The sequence below is a fragment of the Temnothorax nylanderi genome, unplaced genomic scaffold, assembly GCF_030848795.1.
Source record: "Temnothorax nylanderi isolate EJ_2023f unplaced genomic scaffold, tnyl_v1.0 TNYL_tig0516_pilon, whole genome shotgun sequence".
Taxonomy (NCBI): domain Eukaryota; kingdom Metazoa; phylum Arthropoda; class Insecta; order Hymenoptera; family Formicidae; genus Temnothorax; species Temnothorax nylanderi.
In genome coordinates, this window is record NW_027249578.1 from 32,078 (window position 1) to 49,529 (window position 17,452).

The window sequence follows — 17,452 nt, forward strand, 5'->3', positions numbered from 1 at the left end:
TCGCCCCTCCCAGATTCGGCATGAGCCTGGCGAGGCTATTTGCCACGCCTTTGGCTCTGGGAGTTAGGCGATCGAAATGCTCGCCGAAGCTCCAGGTGCCATCCAACCAGAGGCTTAATACTTTCATATTGGCTTCTACGGAGACACGGGTTCCCTCCACTACTATGTGGGCCGCCGGCGGCTCCCCCATGGACTTGTCGTAGAAAAAGACAATTTGCGTCTTATGAGGAGCCACCCTAAGGCCCACCTCTCGCATAGCGGCCACAACCCGCCTCACTGCGACGTTCGCGATCGATATGGCCTCCTCTCAACTGTCGCCATCGACTCCCAGGAATGTGTCGTCGGCAAAGCCGTTCAACCAACATCCCGGGAGGAGGGCGATCCGGAGAATGGAATCATATCCCAGGTTCCACAGGAGCAGGCCGAGCACCGACTCCTGCGGAACCCCCCGCACGACAAACTTGACCCTGATATTGCCGTCGCGGTCTGTATAGACCAATTGCCTGTCCCGGAGATAGTCGTACAGAACGGCTATCAAATAAGGAGGGACGCCGTGGTATAGAAGCGCCCTCCCTATCACCGGCCATGGCAGGGTGTTGAACGCATTTGCCACGTCAAAGCTGACGCCTAGCAACACCCTGCCGGCCTCCGTCGCGGCTTTCGAGAGGGCCCTGATGCGTCGAATCGCATCCACGGTAGATCTGCCCTCTCGAAAGCCATACTGGTCCTGAGATAGGTTGTGACCGGAATAACGAATGAAATTATTAAAATTATTTATTAAGCCACTTACTCGGGCTGAAAATACGGTCGCCACTGTATTTTGAGCATAAACACAGAAAGCATAAGTAATTGCGTTGCCCCTTCCTTCCTCTCAGCAAGATGGCTGCCGTCTTCTACGTCGCGGACGTGTTCAAGGCCGTCGGCCACGCCCTTGTTAAGCGAAGCGTAATATATGGATATTCGGATAGGATTCTCACTGGGTCGCGAATAAACTCACGTACGTTATTATAAACAAATAACAATTTAATATTCTTGGAATACAGTACTCGTTGTCGAGATAAATACGACAGGATGTCGTTTCGCGTGTTACGCTGGTCAATACCCGTTATCGCGCAAACACGAATAATTACTAGTTAATATCACGCTACTATCGCTAGCGGACAACGGGATAAGAACACCGAGTTCGATTTATGTTCCGAGAACAAACGTGTTACTCGATCGAAAGCTCACGATGAACTGTCCGGGAGGAACGGGTCTCGTTCTCCCACTTTGGGTGTCGCGCAGGCGTAAAGCCGTTCTTTTAGACGCGAAGCGGATGTGTGTGGCGCATGCCACTGCTTTCGACCAATAGTGTCGCTGGTTGACGAGCGACACGATCCCTCGGATTGTCATGACCAATCATATTCCACTGAGCCGATATACTGGCTCAGCTCTGGTTTAAGTGAGATACTGACTCCGGATTGAACGACGGACATTCGCTATCGCTCAACCTTCACGGAGCGTGAATCAATGCCGTCGCCACTTATGCACGAGGTGCACGTTCGCGAGTAAGTCACTCGGAACGATTTCCGAGTGACCGTAATAGGTCAAGGTGACGTCCTACGACTCGACAGGTAAGTATCCATTATTAGAATCAGCTAAACTAATTATCTCTTTTCCTTTAGGTACCCGGACTTCGCAGGATCGTCTCGCCCAATCGTTGGACTGGTAAGTATAAAAGGTAAGTATTGATATTATATATCTTAAATCTATCGCATACGTTAAATTAACGCAAATCATAATTAATTCGACAGGAATAAACATAAAAGGTAAGTATAAAGTGTAATTATCGCGTTTTTACCGAATCACGCTATCTGGAGTAATGCTCGGCCCTCATTGGTCGGTTAATCGAGTCTATCATAAGAAATAGCACAAAATGCTCTGATTGGCTGAAGCCATGCTATGCTGTAAGTTAATCTGAAATATGTTATAAAATGTTCTGATTGGCTGAAAGCCATGCTATTCTGTTAAATGATATAAAATAATATAAATCAGCCAGGAATCGCTCCTATTGGCTGTCACTGTGAATAAATTCTTGAAACAAACTGAAGTACTATGAAATCGCCTGGGACGCTTTTCATTGGCTGTCAAGATCTGAAAATGTATTGAGTCGCTTAAAATTGTTATAAAATTGTGAATGAATATAAAATCACCTGTTAATGACCCTTTTGGCCAAATGTTCCGCCTTTTGGGCAAAAATACTTTTAAACATGCTAAATATCTTGAAATCTCTTAATGTTACTCGGGAACCAATCGTGGTTCGATCTTGCTGCTTAATAATATGTATAATGTGTAAATTGTGAAAAGTGTCTGTTATAGTGATGTTAGGTTGAGAAGGTTGTCAGCACTGGGGAGCGCGCCAGTGCAATAACGTACACGATCGAGTTAACTGACTGTAACAAGTCCATAAATAAATAGCCTTATACCTAACTATTCATATTCTTTACTACCGAATATAACATGGTGCCAGGTGTGGTACGAATGGTTTTTAATTAATATCTGATCGCAAAACCATTCAATATAAAACCACGAAAAGTCTTATATATACATCGGTAAAGTAAGGTTAGAGATCACCATGAGTGTTGACGATATAAACAAAATATTAACAGAGCAGTACAAAGCTTTACAAATGTTAACTCAACAAATGTCTCAAGTTCAAGCGCAATTAAACGTTAGGAAGGAGGGAGGAGGTTCAGTAGCGCAATCATCTAACCTCCAAGCGAGTATACCGTGGCCCCAGCCGTTAGAGACAGACAAAGGCGACGTCAGAGAAAATTTCGAGTTCTTCAAGGACAGTTGGAATAATTATGCAATTGCTACTGGAATGTCGACATGGCCAGTTACACAGGAAAAACAAAAAATCAGCATCCTATTAGCCGCAATTGGGGTGCAAGCGATGAAAAAATATCTCAATTTCCAGTTAACAGAAGAAGAAAAGGATACTACCGAAAATGTTCTAAAACTCATTGAAGCAAGACTCACGACAGCCAACAAGAATGTTATCTATGACTGGTATCTTTTTAATACGGCAATTCAACAACAGGACGAATCTTTTGACAACTACTTGATCAGACTAAAAAAACTGGTTAAGAACTGTGAGTATGAACAATTTCAAGATGATTTGCTAAGAGATAGGATTGTCGTAGGCATTAAGGATAACGCTCTAAAACGTAAACTTATGGCGAAGATAGATTTAACTTTGAAAACAGCTACTGAAATATGTAGAGTACACGAGATCACGGAGAAGCAAGTTAACTCTATGCAAATAGACGAGAAAGTATTATCGACAGTAAATAAAATAAATAAGGACAAAGGTGCAAATAAATCCAAGTTATGTCGGTACTGCGGCAATGCACATGCATTTGTAAAAGGCGCATGTCCAGCATTCGGTAAGATATGCAAATTCTGCAAAAAGAAAAATCACACGGAAAAAGTCTGTCGCAAGAAGAGGCAAAGTAATCCTAAAGGTAACCAGGTCAACAAACTTGACTTAAAAATGGAAAATCAAAGTTCAGAGGACTCTAGTAGTAGCGACTCAGATACTGAACCGTTTCTGATAAAAAAAGTATACGTCAACGATTCAGATGGCTCTTTGGTTGCAAATATAAAATTCTACATCAACAATAAGTGGAAGAGGATAGCCTGCGAATTAGATACAGGAGCAAGATCATGCGTTATGGGCTACAAATACTACTGTAGCATCGTAGACGAATCTCACAGAAGAATTCAACAGCCTTCGTGCTTTCTGATGGATTTTGGTAAACACAACATCAAAGTTCTAGGAGAAACCAATCTCAAGTGTACCCATAAAGGAAAGGAATATCGAATAAAATTCCGAATCGTGGATGAAGACTGTGGCCCGCTTCTCTCAGTTCACGCTTGCATGGAGTTAAATCTCATAAAAATTTGCAATTCAGTCCAAATGCAGAATCTGAAGAATAATGGTTGCGCAGAAACAGAAGCAATTGTCAATAAGTATCAAGACGTCTTCCAAGGATATGGCTCACTACCAGGGGTTACACAACTAGAGATTGACGAGACCGTGAAGCCAGTAATACAAAAACCACGAAGAATCCCTATGAGTTATCGGAAGGATCTAAAAGAAGAGTTGACACGTCTGGAAAATGATGGAATAATCGTCAAAGAGGAGCAACACACGGATTGGGTGAGTAATATTCTATTAGTGAAGAAACAAAAATCTTTTAGAATTTGCTTGGATCCAATACCGCTCAATAAAGCGTTGAAAAGGCCAAACCGCCAATTCACCACCCTTGATGAAATCCTTCCAGAACTTAGGAAGGCAAAGGTCTTTAGTACGGTCGACACGAAGAAAGGATTTTGGCAAATCAAACTCTCTGAAGAAAGCAGTAAATTAACAACGTTTTGGACACCGTTTGGACGATATCGCTGGCTTCGTCTACCCTTTGGAATTTCGGTGGCTCCAGAAGTTTTTCAAGCAAAAATCCTCGAGATAATTCACGGGCTGGAAGGCATCGAAATATTAGCAGACGACGTTATCATTTATGGTAAAGGAAATACCATAGAGCTAGCTATAGAAGATCATAATCGGAATCTAGAGAATCTTTTACAAAGGTTGCGTGAAAATAATTGCAAATTGAATAGATCAAAACTAAATCTGTGTCAGACTTCTGTTAAATTTTTCGGACATATTCTGACCACGGAAGGTCTGAAACCAGACCCTGCGAAGGTCGACGCCATAAGAAAAATGCAAAACCCAGAGAACAAAACAGACGTTGAAAAATTTGTCGGTCTAGTTAATTATCTCGGCAGATATATGCCTAATCTAAGCTCCGAACTACGTCGGCTACGGGAACTAACGTTGCAGCGTACACCCTGGACGTGGGCAGAAACTGAACAAAAGGAGTTTGATAGAATAAAGGAGATGGTCGCAAATATCGTCACACTTAAGTACTTTGATGTAAACAAACCAGTCACAATACAATGTGACAGTAGCAGCTATGGTCTGGGAGCAGTACTTCTGCAGGACAACGAGGCAGTCACGTTCGCTTCCAGATCTTTAACTAAATCAGAAAAAAACTACGCTATGATTGAGAAGGAGTTACTAGCAGTTACTTTTGCGTGTATCAGATTCGACCAATACATAGCCGGTAAATCGGGAACTGTCATCCAGACGGACCATAAACCTCTCGTCAACATATCAAGAAAATCCCTTCTGAAAGCACCTAAGAGGCTCCAACTGATGTTTATGTATTTACAACGTTACGATTTGGAATTCCAGTTTATAGAAGGAAAGAAAAACGTCATAGCAGATACGCTGTCTCGTGCACCTGTCAATCCCGAAGATCTCAACGTGGGTAAAGTTATAAGTCAAGAAGAGAAACTATTTAATCAGATAGGACGAGTTAACGTTATACAATGCCTCAACGTTTCAGATGAAGTCATCGAAGAGATTAGAAAGGAAACTACTAAAGATGCATCTCTGCAAGTGTTAAAGACGCACATACAGAAAGGATGGCCTAGATACATTCACGACGTCCCAGATGAAATCAAAGTGTATTTCAAATTCAAAAGCGAATTGTCGATACAAGACGATCTGATAGTTAGAAACGATAGAATCGTCATTCCGCGGAGTTTACGTTCAATTATGTTAAAAAAGGTTCACGCAGCACATGGGGGAATAAAGGCGACTTTGAAATTGGCACGCGAAAACATATTTTGGCCAGGAATGAGTGGAGCCATCAAAGACAGCGTGAAAGAATGTGACATCTGCCTAGAATTTGCAGATAGACAATCGAATCCTCCTATGCAAACACATGAAATACCCTCCGCTCGGTTCCAAACTATATCCATGGATCTATTATCAGCTACGTATAAAGGAAAGAAAAAAAACTTCTTGGTCACATCGGATCATTTCTCGGATTTTTTCGAATTGGACATAATCAAGGACCTTTCAGCAAAATCACTTATTGCCATCACAAAACAAAACTTTGCGAGACACGGAATACCGACTAAGATCGTCAGTGACAACGGAACCAATTTTGATTCTTATGAGTTTCGACAGTTTGCAAGATCCTGGGGAGTTCTTCACGTGACATCGTCTTCACATCATCAACAGGGCAACGGCAAAGCAGAGTCTGCGGTAAAAATTGCTAAGAAAATTATCAAAAAATGCGAGAAAAGTGGAGAAGATCTGTGGTATGCAGTTCTGCATTGGAGAAATACTCCAAACAAAATGGACTCGAGCCCGGCTCAACGACTTTTCTCACGAAGAACCAGATGTGGTATTCCAACTCTACAATCCAATCTACAGCCGAAGATTGTGGAAGGAGTTCAAGAAAAGATTTCTTCTAATAAGCAGCGAAGCAAGCACTATTACGACAGAACAACGAGAAAGCTGCCGGAGTTGCAGGTCGGGCAACCAATAATGGTTCAGTTAAAACCGGATGAAAATCATTGGTCCAAAGGTAAAGTTGATCACAGGATCTCCGATCGTTCATACATGGTAAATGTAAAGGATACACTCTACCGAAGAAATGTTGTACACGTAAAACCACGACAAGACAGGGGTCAGCAGATACAGCACTCCTTAAATACAAACGCAATGAGGCCTTCTGCAACATCAGAACATGCAACAGAAGTTCAGTCACCACGCAAGCCGGTAGCTACTCCATCAAAACCAATTAGTCAAGACGATGGCGGATTAAGGAGCGTCCAGTCTCCAACTAACAAGAGCAGCGTCATGCTTAGTACTGAGAATAAGAACACAAACATAGACAGTCCCAGGGAGTCAGCAGCGTCCAACGTCGAAGTCCCGTCGAATAATGCAATCATCAACACGCCAGCAAACATGGGAAAAGCACGTCCAAAAAGGAATGTAAAGCCTCCGGCTCGATTGGCCGACTACGTTACAAACTTATAATTTCAGTTCATAAATACATTCATATCTATTTAGTTTCATATTATTTGAGTTCAATTCACATATATTCGTATAGATTTGTATTAGTTTCGTTCGGGTTTATTTTCTTATATTCTTATAATCTTATGTAGAAAAAGAAAAAGAAAAAGAAAAAAGAAAAAAAGAGAACATGTTATAGTGATGTTAGGTTGAGAAGGTTGTCAGCACTGGGGAGCGCGCTAGTGCAATAACGTACACGATCGAGTTAACTGACTGTAACAAGTCCATAAATAAATAGCCTTATACCTAACTATTCATATTCTTTACTACCGAATATAACAGTGTCATTATTATGTTTATGTCGTGAAATGTGGTAATTAAGGGAAAAAATATGATTATCGTTACTATTATGTACTCTGTGAACTTCATGCTGGCTGAATTATGTGAATTATGTAAAATACTCTAAGTAATGTAAGAATGTTAAATATAATATAAAAATGGTAGATTACTAGTATTGTTGTTAAAATTATCAAATGTCTATAAATCATTGTTGAATTTGAAACTTGCATCTGCATTATTCTGAGCCTGTGATTGGCTCGCTGGCTATCTTTATGACTTTATTGATTCTAATGCTGTTAATATGTTATTTAATGTCAGGATTAGTAGGACTACGTGTTGTAATAGTATATATTTGTAACTCGTTTAACGTGTTGTCTTTTACTGTGTAAATACTTACTTCTAATACATGTGTCAATCATGCAACGTAAAATAAAGTCTTTCGTCTTAAATATTAAAATGCACTCTTTGGGTAAACTCGATATAAAATATATGAAAAATTATGTAAAAAGGGGTTAGTATTTCTCTGGGCACGTGGATCTACGCATACGATGCCCCTGCTGCGATGTCTGACGCCGTTTGTTCGACGGCTGGCTCGTCGACCTTGTTGTTGTCCCCTGATTGGCCGGCTGGTTCCGGACCATCCCCAGCGGGCTGTTCTCCGCTCGCTTGTATCACCTGCTCAACTTCGGCTTCAGGCACCTCCTCGAACAGTTCGTGCTGTGAGAGCCCCTTGCTCTCGAATATCTCGACCTCCTCTACCGTCAGGTCTGCCGATTGGTCAGCCCCAGCTGACGGCTCCACCGTGCCCGGATCTCCTGCGGTTGCTGGAGACGTGTCCATCTACCGCTGCTGCAATGAGGCGTCGATTTGGGAATCGAAGGTTTATCCTTCGATCCCAAGGTCAGGACCAGTCCGGGACAGATGCTGGACGATTCGGTCGGCGAGTATCCTTTCGAAAAGTTTGCCGACCTCGTCCAGCAAGCAAATTGGTCTATACGACGACGGCTGGTCGGCGGGCTTCCCCGGTTTGGGGAGGAGGACCAATCGCGCCACCTTCCAAGCATGGGGGAACCGGCCACTTTTGAGACACTTGGTAAATAAGTCTCGCAAGTGCTCGGCCAGTTTCCCCGTGACCAAGGACCACGCTTTTCCAAGAACTCCGTCAGGACCCGGAGCCTTCCCGGCTTTTAGCCGCTTAGCGGCTTTGCGCAGCTTGTCCATGGTTACCCCGAGCTCCTCGTCCCACTCCTCAACAGGTGGAGCGGGACTGCCATTCACCCTCTCCTCGGGATCGTCAGGGAAGAGGGTGTTGACAACTTCCTCCAGGAACTCGGGGTCCATGGACTTCGTAGTGGGAGGCGCCCAGGTCCTCAACTTATTGAGGACCATTTTGTAGAGGCGCCCCCACGGATCCTTTTCCAGGTCCTGTAAGAGCTCCTGCCACGCCCGGTCCTTGGCCTGCTTAATGGCCAGGGAGTAGACCCGCTTGGCGGAGCGGTATTCTACTCCCGCCGCCTCCTTGCGTCGTGGATGGGCACGCTGGTCGCGTCTGGCCCTGAGTTACTGACGCCTTGCGCGGACGGAGGAGCGCCTTAAGTCGGCGATCTTCTTCGTCCACCAATATGCGGCCTTTCGTGGATGAGGCCTGGATCGGGGCATACTGGCATCACACGCCGCCGCCATTACCTCCCCGATCCTATTCGCTGCCTCATCCACGTCATCTGACAGGCCTATTATGTCGTGTACCCACAGCGCTGCGTGGATGGAGGCTTGGAACATATCCCCATCCATCTTTCGTAGCGCCCAACGGGGGAAGCGACTATTAGCCTCTCTGCGGCGGGCCTGGACCTCCGGGGGGGTGACCGGGAGGCTCATCTCAATGAAGAGGTGGTTTCCGAAAGGGTTTCCACCTCCTCAGCCACCCTCCATCCCTTGACTCTGCGGGCAACAGAGGGACTCGCCCACGTTAGGTCCACGATGGACCCTCCCCTGATGCCTCACGCAGGTCTGTATACCCCCGGAGTTGAGGACTGTAAGTCCTAGACCCGCCGCCCAGTACTCGAGGATCCTACCCCTGCCGTCCGTGACCGGGGAGCAGGGTCCGCACTCTCCCGTACTATTTTGTCGTCTAGCGTTTCAGCGCCATCTAATTTGGATCACTCGTGAATTGGGTAACTACGTAGCAAAATGGCGTCATCCGTCGGTAAAAATGCGCAACGTTTTAGTATCCATAGGGCCAGTTTCACCATTTCCGATTAATGTGATCCTCCGATTAAATTCACTCTTGATCTCTTTCTAATCGTAAGAAAGAGACAAAGAGTGAGTTTCGGAGGATCACTTTAATCGGAGATGGTTAAACTGGCCCTTACATTTATTATTAAAATAAAAAATTAAATTATTTTTAAAAAATATAATATATAAATATAGGATATTGAAATATGAGTACAAAAGTTATTATTTACGTTTTATAAATGTTTTTATTGTTGTTATACAACTCTGCGTGTAATAAAATTATAATACAATAATATTATTGGCCTATACTACGTTTACGCGAGCGTTACTTCTGTAGTAACTTACGATAATTTCTTCGCGTAAACGAGATTTTCTTTCGCGTAAACGGGATTTTGTAGTAACTTATGATAATTTACTCCGTGTAAACGAATGCATTCTCATAAGTTACTATAGAAGTAACGCTCGCGTAAATGTAGTGACAGTGACATAATTGGAGAGATCATTACAATTTTTTTTTATAACTTTGACCAACTCTGCCAGCAAATCCAAAAGACATTACGAGGATATTTAAATTGGAATGAATTATTAACTAGAAAAGATATATTACAATTAAATCAGAAAAATCATTTAAAGCAGAAAAATCACATTAAAATCTATATGAACCATAAATTATGTGCGGTTGTTTAACAATCGCCATTATTAACCGGAAAAGACCAAAAAAAATTAACCGAAAAAATCATTTCAAGCAGAAAAACCACATGAGTAAATGAAAAATTTATTGTAACCAATAACCTGCGCGAGATTTGTAACTAGTTCTGCGACTCTACGGTCAAGAAAAAATGGAAAAAATTTGAAATTAAAAGTTTGAAATTTGAAATTTGAAATGCAGCATACGACTATTTTCGCGTTTTAAACCGATGCTCTTACAAAAATGCAACATTGAGAATGTCGGCAAGTCATTTCGGTACAATGACAAACAAATAAATTTGACGGCGAGAGGTCGCACTTCATACGAAGGATTAAACGTTTAAATATTTCACGCGTAGAGGCTACGATATTCCAAACGATTCTGAACACGGAGAAACTGAATGTCCAGGTATATCAAAGAATGTTCCACACTACACGGAAAAAAATACGCCGCAATTAAACGTCGGCGTCACGGGCCGCTACAAACATATACAGTTAATTCCAATGGATATTATTTAAACAAAAACATATAAGACAGTTGTTTTAATAATCGAAATACATATTTGGATAAAATAATATCCAATTGAATTGTTTATTCTTTTCCGTGTAGATGAGATGCAGAGAGCTCAGTCGCTCGACATAATTCGCTTGCAATTTACTCGAATCATTATTAATCATTATTGCCGCTCGTCGAGCGTACTCGTTACGTATTGCAAATCGGCTATACGTCGGCTACAAATACATTTATCTCAATCTTAAAATTACTAACCAGAAAAGACAAAAAAAAATTAATCTCTCCGTTCTTAGCGAATGCGGAAGTGGAATGCGTCAAAGGCAAAAGCGAGATGCTGACGCAACGTTTCAACGTTTTAGGACGACACACGAGATACGTCCGAAAAAGATACAGAGGAACCGCCGATCGTCGACTCTGAAAAATATAATAAGAACACTGACATTAATTTGTGCCGATTGTCGCTCGATTCACTATTTACGAGAATTCTGATAATAAACTTACCAATCTCTCCGTTCTTAGCGAATGCGGAAGTGGAATGCGTCAAAGGCAAAAGCGAGATGCTGACGCAACGTTTCAACGTTTTAGGACGACACACGAGATACGTCCGAAAAAGATACAGAGGAAACGCCGATTGTCGACTCTGAAAAATATAATAAGAACACTGACATTAATTTGTGCCGATTGTCGCTCGATTCACTATTTACGAGAATTCTGATAATAAACTTACCAATCTCTCCGTTCTTAGCGAATGCGGAAGTGGAATGCGTCAAAGGCAAAAGCGAGATGCTGACGCAACGTTTCAACGTTTTAGGACGACACACGAGATACGTCCGAAAAAGATACAGAGGAAACGCCGATTGTCGACTCTGAAAAATATAATAAGAACACTGACATTAATTTGTGCCGATTGTCGCTCGATTCACTATTTACGAGAATTCTGATAATAAACTTACCAATCTCTCCGTTCTTACGAATGCGGAAGTGGAATGCGTCAAAGGCAAAAGCCTTGTCGCGATCAGTCGCGATGCTCGTGATTGCTGGTGATTGCCCGTTGTGTATGTACGTGACTCGGCTCACGTGACTGAGTTCAACTGACGCCATATTGAATTTTGGCTACGTAGTTCCATTTTCACGAAGGAGCCAAATTAGATGGCGCTCGAATACGCGATGAATTTTTCTCATACGAGTGTATGGACCCTGCCGGGGAGCCCCACAATGCCGATTTGGCATTGAAATCCCCGGCCACAATGACTTGTCCGGGCAGAATCCTCGCCAGGCTGATCCTAATATCCTCCAGGACTCTTTCAAATGTCACCGTGTCCACGGTCGGGGAAATGTACACCCCGGCCACATAAACCCGGTCCCATTTCACGATGACGAACCCGTCACCCGCCTCGACACGAGAGCAGGCAACGGGCTCGTCCGTGAGCCTCCATGTTATTGCCACCAAGCCGCACCGGCTACCCGCCCACGACGAGTGGTTTGGCGGCACCCAGTACGGCTCGGTAGCCACACCCAAACCACAGCCGCGCTCCGCCATAGTATGCAAAAATACGTCCTGCGAAGCGCGGCAGTGGTTCAGATTCGCCTGAAGCAGCCTTTGGGATGGCATTAGTAGAAGCCATCACCGAAGGCCTCCACCTTCTCTCCGTCTCGATTCCCCACTCTGGGGTCTGCGTCCGGTGGCAGTGTCCTCTCTTCCTGCCCAATTTCCACGGGCGGCACAGGTGGGACTGGCGCTGGCAGTGGGGTCGACTGGATCATCACCGTTTGCTCCCGGTTCGACTCCGAAGCGTCCTGCTTATTTACAGGCGCTGGCGTTGAGGCCGTTGAGGCTGACGGCTGCAGTTGCTGTGACTGCACAGCCTTATCCTGTCCTCGATTCCTCCTCCTCTGGTCGAGGGGCCTGTCGTCCGCCTCGCCGCAGTCAGTGGCAGTCGACGCTGCCCTCTTTACCGGCCCTGTTTACCAGCCATCGGGAGATTCACCACCTCCATATCTGTTATCCTCGGTAGCGGACGAGCCGGCTCCGGGACAGCGTCGACCTCCATATCCTCTTCGCCTTTATTTGACGAAGAGGATTTGGGCTTGATTGCACCTACCGCCAATCGAGACTTGTGCCCGTATTTATAGATGATTCTTATCTTAAGGACTGAGGAAGCCTTATTGGAGAATTCCTTATTTTATCAAGACCTCCTTGTTTCATAATAAAGCCTTCATGTCTCCTTCCAGAAGAAGCTTGTTCTCTAGGAACTTTATGTATTTTATGATTTATGCCACTGTTCAGAGTACAATTTAAACCAAGAGCGCGAACCTAACCTTGAACTGACTTTGACTGTCATTGCCTCAAAACATTTTTTTATACAAGGTTATAAATACAATATATTAGCTAGTATAATTATGGACTGTGAATCCAAAAACGTTCATTATACTGAAACGGAGCGGATGATCCTTGCTCAATTAATATTGCAAGAAAAAGCGATCGAAAATAAAAAAACAGGAGCAGCGGATCTAAAAGATAAAGCTGAAGCTTGGGAGAGGGTAACTACGAAATACTGCAGCCAAGGCTTTCCACCTCGTACCAGCAAGCAATTAAAGAAATGCTGGGATAACATGAAACAAAAGTATGTTAATAATTTTCTTAATGAATAGTGCAAATATTGTGCTACTGAATTTTTGTAGATGCTATCTGCTTTGTTTAATATAGTTTACATTCATATCAGAAATGATAATTATATTAATTTATAAAACGTTATTTTAGAAAAAAGAAGTTACCCAGATAACATTATGACGTCATAAAGACGTTTGAAAGACGTCATAAAATCCCTTAGACGTCTTAAAAAGGTTTCAGAAAGACGTAGTTTTTACGTCTTTAGGACGTCTTATGTCCCGATTTATGACGTCTTTAATACAATGGATTATGACGTCTTTAATACAATGGATTAGGACGTCTTTAATACAATGGATTAAGACGTCGTTTATACGTTATTTTAAGACGTATTAAAATCGTCTTATTTAATAATTTTGAGACGTTTTCAATTTTATTTTATTTTTATTTTTATTTTTAGATACATACATGTGTACAGCGGCGCCATTATATATATATATATATATAGAAGTTATATTATGTTTAATAATAGATATGTAGTAATTGTAATTTTTTTATATTATGTTTGTCTTAACAAATTATATTTTATTATTTCATTATTTCGTGAAAAAGCAACAGCACCAAATTTTTCTTTTTAAACTCCGTAGCTTTTTTATAGAAGATATCCCTTTGCAGAATTTATATATATGAATGTATGTATAAATATACAGTTATTTCATTTTGAACGCAGAAACTAGAAGTGCAGCTAAAACAAACAGATCTACGCGTCGTGCGTTTGCATAACATCGTGATGAAATGTCTTCCGTAGTAGATTTGGATTTTTGCTTCGTATAACTTTTGTGTTTTCTACTCTTGCTACGAGTATTTTCAATGCTGTTTGTCCTCATTTTCTGTAAAAAAAATCATGTTGCTTCATGTACAGAACGTTATTGTTTGTAGATACTTATTTAAATCGCATATTACAAAACTTACTTTCATATTCGGCAAGACTCTGATATCATCGACAAATTGAGGTAGCTTAGTGAACAAATGTTGAACCATATCCCTCAGGCAATGCTCCGCCGTTTTTCTAAGTATTTCTGTAAAGATATTTTATTACGACACACTCGCAACTTGTCAGCAGAAACATGAGATCGCCATAACTCACCACCTAAGACGTGTTTCAAAACATATCCTAAAGCAACTCAGCATAATTTCGCATACACTTTCGTTGGAGAGATGATCGCCAGCAGGCGACAGCATGAGGGCTCTCAGAACTTGCAAGACTCTCATGAGGACCACCCCGTCACCAGACGCATCAGCGCCCATAAACCTTGCGTGTGTAACAGCATCCGCTATGGCTTCTACGCATATAGCTACAGCAGGATGGTTAGAATCTGAAAAGCAACATATGTTGCGTTACAGGACAAAAAAAATAAGAATGTTTGTTGACACAATAAACGAGGCTAACCAACGAGACCATAAGAAATTATCTTATTAACGGCAGATAGCGCTAGACTAGTCACAGGTCCTGTAGTTTCTTCAGATCTAATGATTTCCAGAAAGGGAGTGAGAAAGACTGCGAGTTCCAATTGGGATAGATCTCGGTGCTCATTTAACACCTCCTTCAAGGTACTCAAGCCCTTCATGAGAGTATCCTGGTCGTCGTCCTGAAAATTAAATTACACAATTGGAGAACAAATAATCTTTAAGGCTACAACTACATCTATCGTAACGCTTTGATCGTGGTCGTAAACAATAAAGTCGTCGTAAACCGTATATCTATGCCAATATATCTATAAACACATTTTTCTTCGCACGTCGAGAAAGCTGACAAGTTAGATTATGTTGTAACGCCAGACAAGCGTCGTAATTGTAATTATTGTAAAGAGTTCAAGCTGAATCAACTCATACGATGAGCTTACGATAGCGAGTACGACGAGCGTTACGACCGCTTACGGTGAACTTTACGATAGATGTAGAGTTGTAGCCTAAGATCTTTTGCGAATTGTCTCTGCTTCATTGTCAAATTTGGAGCGCCTACCAAACAATTTCTACAACCTGTTTGATTAGGAACAATAACAGATGTACGTGCCCAAAACACTGACGATAATCGTCTTATTGCGAGAACAGTTCGTACAGGTTATGAAAAAAGATCCACTAACCTGGTGAGAGTGTGACGACCATCGGGCACCTCGCCGCATCGCCGTCACCAGGAGGCACACCTCGCCCTCGACGACGTACAGGCCATTCCTACAGGGGCCCGCGGGCCTCACGATTCTGCTCATCCTCGCGCGTTTTCACCGTTACGCCATAGCAGAATTCCGAAAGATCGTACAGCACATATCACTGTTATTGCGGTCCGCCACTATTAAACTCGGGTCCGTGGGTTCGTTAAGCCCAAAGGATTGCGCGGCGAATCAATCCTCCCTGCGGGTCGAAATAAATGTGAGACCACCGTCTCCACGACACTCCACGTTGCGATACGTATATTATAACGTCGCAAAAGCCCGCGCGCGTGCCGGCGCATGCAGGCGCTAGTCACGTGACCTCATTCTAAGCCAATCAAATAGCACGCCTTATGCGCCATATTGTAAGACGTCATACAGACGTATTTCTAACAAAGTCTGAAAGACGTTTTTTCTAAGACGTCGTACAGACGTATTTCTAACAAAGTCTGAAAGACGTTTTTTTTATGACGTCATACAGACGTATTTCTAACAAAGTCTGAAAGACGTTTTTCTTATGACGTCATACAGACGTATTTCTGACAAGTCATAAAGACGTCTCTTTTATGACGTCTCTTACAACGTCATTATGACATGCGTGTTGTGTGGGTAAATACTTCGATGAAAGTTCAACGTCTTATGACGGGGGGAGGCGTTTCACCTGCAGTGCCTGTTGATCCAGTCATGGATTTTATGGATACTGTCACTCCAAATTTAGATATTGAAGTCCCATGTCCATTCGACAGTACAGCTCAATTTGAAAAAGAGTGTATAATATATTTTTGTATTTATTTCTTATTTTTATTTATTTATTTATCTCCTAAAAAAATAATGTTTTAAATTTATATAGTTTGTCAATCTAATTTGTTTGTACTTATCTCTTTTCAGACTATATAAAAAGTAACTCAAAAAGACAATTAATAAGTGACAACGAGGATGAAGATTCGATATCAATAGCAAGTAATGGGGAAAATGTTCCTCCACAAGTAGCTCAACATAGAGAAAATTCAACAGGCCAATATTCCAAGTGCAATGTAAACAAAATTGTTACGAGTGGAACATGAAAAAGAACCAAATCCCAGCATCCAAGATTCAAAATACAGCTCAATTTGAAAAAGAGTATGATATATTTTTGTATTTATTTTTTATTTTTATTTATTCATTTATCTCCTAAAAAAATAATGTTTTAAATTTATATGGTGTTTGTCAATCTAATTTGTTTGTACTTATCTCTTTTCAGACCATATAAAAAGTAACTCAAAAAGGCAATTAATAAGTAACGAGGATAAAGATTCGATATCAATAGCAAGTGATGGGGAAAATGTTCCTCCACAAGTAGCTCAACATAGAGAAAATTCAACAGGCCAATATTCCAAGTGCAATGTAAACAAAATTGTTACGAGTGGAACCATGAAAAAGAACCAAATCCCAGCATCCAAGATTCAAAATACAGCTCAATTTGAAAGTGTATGATATATTTTTGTATTTATTTCTTATTTTTATTTATTCATTTATCTCCTAAAAAAAATAATGTTTTAAATTTATATGGTGTTTGTCAATCTAATTTGTTTGTACTTATCTCTTTTCAGACCATATAAAAAGTAACTCAAAAAGGCAATTAATAAGTAACGAGGATGAAGATTCGATATCAATAGCAAGTGATGGGGAAAATGTTCCTCCACAAGTAGCTCAACATAGAGAAAATTCAACAGGCCAATATTCCAAGTGCAGTAGTAGTAGTAGTACTACTTCCAAGTGCAATGTAAACAAAATTGCTACGAGTGGAACCATGAAAAAGAACCAAATCCCAGCATCCAAGATTCAAAAAAATTTTCAAAATATAAACGATGAAAAAGAATTGAGATTGATAAAGCTTCGCGAAGCAATCGAACAGCAGCGGGAACTTCATTCGATGAAAATGAAAGTTGCTGAAACGGAAGTAAAAATCG

At 41.8% G+C, this 17,452-nt stretch overlaps 2 protein-coding genes across 2 annotated transcripts; both read right to left on the minus strand.

Annotated features, from left to right (window-relative positions):
* Nucleotides 1-9,169: 9,169 nt before the first annotated feature.
* LOC139783567 (uncharacterized) lies at nucleotides 9,170-12,228 on the minus strand. The gene is made up of 2 exons (XM_071722730.1): nucleotides 11,873-12,228; nucleotides 9,170-9,383 (listed from the first exon to the last, which is right to left on the minus strand). Exons 1-2 carry the CDS (start codon nucleotides 12,226-12,228, stop codon nucleotides 9,170-9,172), a joined length of 570 nt encoding a protein of 189 aa, XP_071578831.1.
* Nucleotides 12,229-14,268: 2,040 nt separating this feature from the next.
* LOC139783568 (Golgi-specific brefeldin A-resistance guanine nucleotide exchange factor 1-like) lies at nucleotides 14,269-15,563 on the minus strand. Its single transcript, XM_071722731.1, has 4 exons — nucleotides 15,441-15,563; nucleotides 14,747-14,945; nucleotides 14,444-14,672; nucleotides 14,269-14,375 (listed from the first exon to the last, which is right to left on the minus strand). Coding segments are annotated over exons 1-4 (552 nt in total). The 3' UTR covers nucleotides 14,269-14,374.
* Between the last annotated feature and the right edge of the window lie 1,889 nt (nucleotides 15,564-17,452).

Coding starts and splice junctions, on each gene's coding strand:
- LOC139783567 (XM_071722730.1), bottom strand. CDS start 12,228: ATGGCGGAGCGCGGCTGTGGTTTGGGTGTGGCTACCGAGCCGTACTGG. Junction 9,384..11,872: donor CCGGCAGGGTCCATACACTC/GTATGAGAAAAA, acceptor CTGAAACGCTAG/ACGACAAAATAGTACGGGAG.
- LOC139783568 (XM_071722731.1), bottom strand. CDS start 15,563: ATGAGCAGAATCGTGAGGCCCGCGGGCCCCTGTAGGAATGGCCTGTAC. Junction 14,946..15,440: donor GGTCGTCACACTCTCACCAG/GTTAGTGGATCT, acceptor TTTAATTTTCAG/GACGACGACCAGGATACTCT. Junction 14,673..14,746: donor AATTTCTTATGGTCTCGTTG/GTTAGCCTCGTT, acceptor GTTGCTTTTCAG/ATTCTAACCATCCTGCTGTA.